Raw genomic sequence first — 4,122 nt, forward strand, 5'->3', positions numbered from 1 at the left:
GTTACGTCGTTGATTCAGATGGTTAGGTTAATAGCTTGTTTAGAGAAACTTTTCATGATATGCTAATTTTTTGGGACGGGCATTTTGGGTTTTTATGAGCTGTATGCCATAATCATCAGTATTAAAACAATTAAAGACCTGAAATATTTCAGTTGGTGTGCAATGAATCTGAAATGTATGAAAGTTTCATTTTTATCATTACATTATGGAAAATAATGACCTTTATCACAATATGCTAATTTTTTGAGAAGGACCTGTGTACATACATACATATATACACACACTGGATGCCTTTCCTGACGCACCACAGCCCTCTTGTGTGGAGCAGAGAGCTGCCATCTAGGGCACCCGGGGAGCAGATGGTGGGGGTTAAGGACCTTGCTCAAAGGCCCAGAGTGGGGCAAATGAAGGTGGAGGCAGGTGTGGATGTTTCAACTTTCCCAACCACGTTTCAGTGTTTGTCTGGGGATATGAACTTGTGACCTTCCGATCACAGGCCCACCTTCTCTAACCTCTGCACCACCACGCTCCCCAAGTTAGTGTTACAATAAATGTATATTTTTTCTAATCAAGATGAGCACTTATTCTTATTGACACATTTTATGTAGATTTATACTTTTTTATTGTATCTTTCTTAAATTTTCTGATAGTCGTTTCCACAAAATTTTCCATTTTTGTACATTAGTTGGCACTCCTGGGGTTCCACAGGTCTGTCATGAGACAGTTATTTTATATAATGTGTTTTAGACTGGAAACTAAACGGCTCCAGTTTGAGCATTGTTTTTATTTTTAACTGTGATTAAATTATGGGTAGATGATCGAGTTTATTCAAAACCAACCACATTTAATTTATTTTTCTTTCTCTCCAGTTTAATATTTCCTCCGATTGTTTCCTCCAGATGTACTTCCTGCCCTACAGGTTAGCTGCCCGGTATCCAAAGACCCGGATCGGTCGGCTGGCCACGTCCACTGACCACAACAAGAAACTGGACCTTTGCGACGACTACGTTGTTCAAAATGACGAGTTCTTCTTCGACAGAGACCCAAAAATCTTCCACATCATCTTCAACTTCTACAGGTGAGGTCAGGTGAAAAACACAGTGAGTTAATTTTACTCTGGCAATGAACCAAGATTGTGTTCGGACCAACAGAACCGGAGTGTTGTTCATTAAAGACGAGCTGTGTCCCTACAACTTCCTGGAGGAGATCCACTACTGGGGGGTCCGGATCAAATACACCCAGCGCTGCTGCCGCATCTCCTTCGAGGAGCGACAGGATGAGCTGAATGAGCAGCTGAAGGTGCAGAAGGAGCTGATGGCTGAGGTCTGTCATCTACCAGGCCCTCCGGTTAAATCGGGTTCTCTGAGGTTCCCCCTTACTGCTTCTGTTTGATCAGTTAAACTCATTTCAGGGAAGTTTTTGTACCAAAGATGATCTTTAAAAAGACAACTTGCTGAAAAAACAAAGTATGACTCCTTTTACATCTGAATAAAATAAATAAAAAAAATTAATCTATTCTTGGGGCAGATTGAGAATCTGGATGAAACCTGAAACAGATTGGACTGAGATTATCTGCCAGTTCTGTCCCTGACCTACTTGATAAATCACACCGCAGTCTTGACAGATGTGTGAGGAGTTTTTTTTCTTTTTTTCTTGGTGCAGACAGATGTTTTGGTTCGTTTTATAACTCTTCCCAACTGTGAAACCTAGCTGAAAATCCTGTGGGGGGGAGATGCACAAAAAAAAAGGGAAGCCAGAACAGAATTTCAGCAGATTTGTTATTGTATATCTGTTTAATTCAATTCAGTTTATATAGCACCAAGTCACAACAGAAGTCGTCTCGTGGCACTGAACAGAAACATTCATATTTATAAATAATAATTTAACATTATCTGAGGAGCAGACTGCTTTGAGTTTAACTCCATCACAGAACTCTCATCTTGAGCAAGCACGAAGGCGACAGTGGAAAGGAAAAACTCCCTCATGAGGAAGAAACCTTTAGCAGAACCAGGCTCAGGACAAACGGCCATCTGCTTTGACCGGCTGGGTTTGAGAGGAACAGATACACAATGGCAGGTCAATAAGCACATGTTAAAATAGAAATGGTATCAAATGAAAATTATTTAATTTTAACTATTCATTTAAGGAAATGAGGTCAATTTGTCCTCCAGCAGTCTAAGCCTATAGCAGCATAACTAAGGGAAAGCTCAGGAAACCCAAGCCAACCCTAACTCCAGTTAAGACTCTGGAACAGACTTTGTCTATACTTTGTTCTCTCTGGAACAGGTCCCTCTTTTCAATGAGCCCTCGTGGCTCAATGAGTCTAGCCTGTATAAATACAGGTTGACTTAATGGAATCGGCATTTTGGATTAACTGAAGACTTTTTAAAGTATTTGGACACCCAGATGATATGCCATTGCAATAGTCCAGTCTAGACATGACAAAAGCAGGAACCAGTTTTTCTGCCTCACTTTTAGATAAAATGTTTCTAATTTTAGTGATATTACGCAGGTAGAAGAAAGCAGTTTTATGAACTTTTTAATGTGGGGTTTAAATGACATGTCCTGATCAAAAATAAAACCAGGATTTTTAACATGAGAGCTGGAGGCCCGATTAATGCCATCTAAACAGAACAGAGGAGAGAGGAGTAAAGGAGGCCATCTTTGTGAAAAGAAATCGTCCATCATTAAACAGGGGTGGAGGCCTCCGGGTTCAACTGTCCCCCTCTTACAATGCTGTGATTGCTAGTATCACTCAGCCCTCTGTGAATAGTAAACAGCCATCAGTGTGCTAATGATCCATTGTTAGGCTGATGGTCCTTCTTGAGCATGTGATCAGCTGGTTTTGGTTGTCAGCAGCAAACTGATTGATCCACTCTGAGAAGGTGCTATTTAAGAGACTGAGCTGAAAACAGCACCTCAGACTGAGGAAGTCTCTTGGATGAGAGACGAAACGTTTCTAGATTTCTTTTGCTTTGTTTTGCTTTTGTTTTTTTGAATGTCCAGAGGACCAGATTGAACTTTTTTGGATTTTTCTACCTGGATTATTGAGCATGCATCAGGACATCTAAACAGACTAAAAAAATGATTCCCAAGATGCTCAGGTCTAAAAGCCAAAACCTTAATCTTGTCTGTGTTCAAAAGCAGAAAATTTAGTCATCCAGGTTTTTATGTCTTTAAGACATGCTTCTAGTCTATGTAACTGATTGGATTCATTGGGTTTCATGGACAAATATAATTGTGCATCATCAGCATAACGATGAAAATTTATCCCATGCTGTTTAATAACTTTACCTAATGGAAGTATAAACAAGGTCAAACTTATTGTTCCAAGCACTGAACCCTGAGGAACGCCATGACCAAATTTAGTGTATGAAGAGGATTCATTATTAACATTTACAAATTGGAATCTATTAGATAAATATGATTTAAAACAATTTAGAGCCATTCTTGTAATCCCAATATCATATTCAAGTCTCTGTAGTAAAATACAGGTCCTTCTCAAAAAATTAGCATATTGTGATAAAGGTCATTATTTTCCATAATGTAATGATAAAAATGAAACTTTCATATATTTCAGATTCAATGCACACCAACTGAAATACTTCAAGGTCTTTAATTGTTTTAATACTGATGATTATGGCATACAGGGGCAGCACGGTGGCGCAACTGGTAGAGCTGCTGCCTCTCAGCAAGCAGGTCCCTGGTTCAAACCCCGGTCCAGGGGCCTTTCTGGGTGGAGTTTGCATGTTCTCTCCGTGCATGCGTGGGTTTTCTCCGGGTGCTCCGGTTTCGTCCCACAGTCCAAAAACATGCATGTTAGGCTGATTGGTAATTCTAAATTGTCCCTAGGTGTGAGTGAGAGAGTGAATGGTTGTTTGTCTCGTTTGTCTCTATGTGGCCCTGTAAAGACTCACCTCACCACCGGATGAAGAGCATCTCAGCGTGACCTCAGCAGAAGTAAGGAGTACCTTCAGGAGGATTAATCCGCACAAAGCAACTGGCCCAGACAACATCCCTGGAAAAGTGTTGAAAGAATGTGCTGATCAGCTCTGTGAGGTGCTGGCAGACATCTTTAACACCTCACTTACCCTGGAGACAGTTCCCACCTGCCTGAAGACT

The 4,122-nt window shown here is 40.6% G+C and overlaps 1 protein-coding gene across 1 annotated transcript in view; it reads left to right on the plus strand.

The window, feature by feature from the left end:
• The window catches only part of LOC119425058, a 58,559-nt gene that overhangs the window by 50,554 nt on the left and 3,883 nt on the right, over window positions 1-4,122 (plus strand). The window contains exons 2-3 of the mRNA XM_037692583.1: window positions 900-1,078; window positions 1,152-1,323. Of these exons, the coding sequence (XP_037548511.1) occupies window positions 900-1,078; window positions 1,152-1,323 (351 nt within the window). The remainder of the gene's footprint in view (window positions 1-899; window positions 1,079-1,151; window positions 1,324-4,122) is intronic.

Source organism: Nematolebias whitei, chromosome 18, assembly GCF_014905685.2.
Source record: "Nematolebias whitei isolate Nwh7 chromosome 18, NemWhi1, whole genome shotgun sequence".
In the NCBI taxonomy this organism is placed as follows: Eukaryota; Metazoa; Chordata; class Actinopteri; order Cyprinodontiformes; family Rivulidae; genus Nematolebias; species Nematolebias whitei.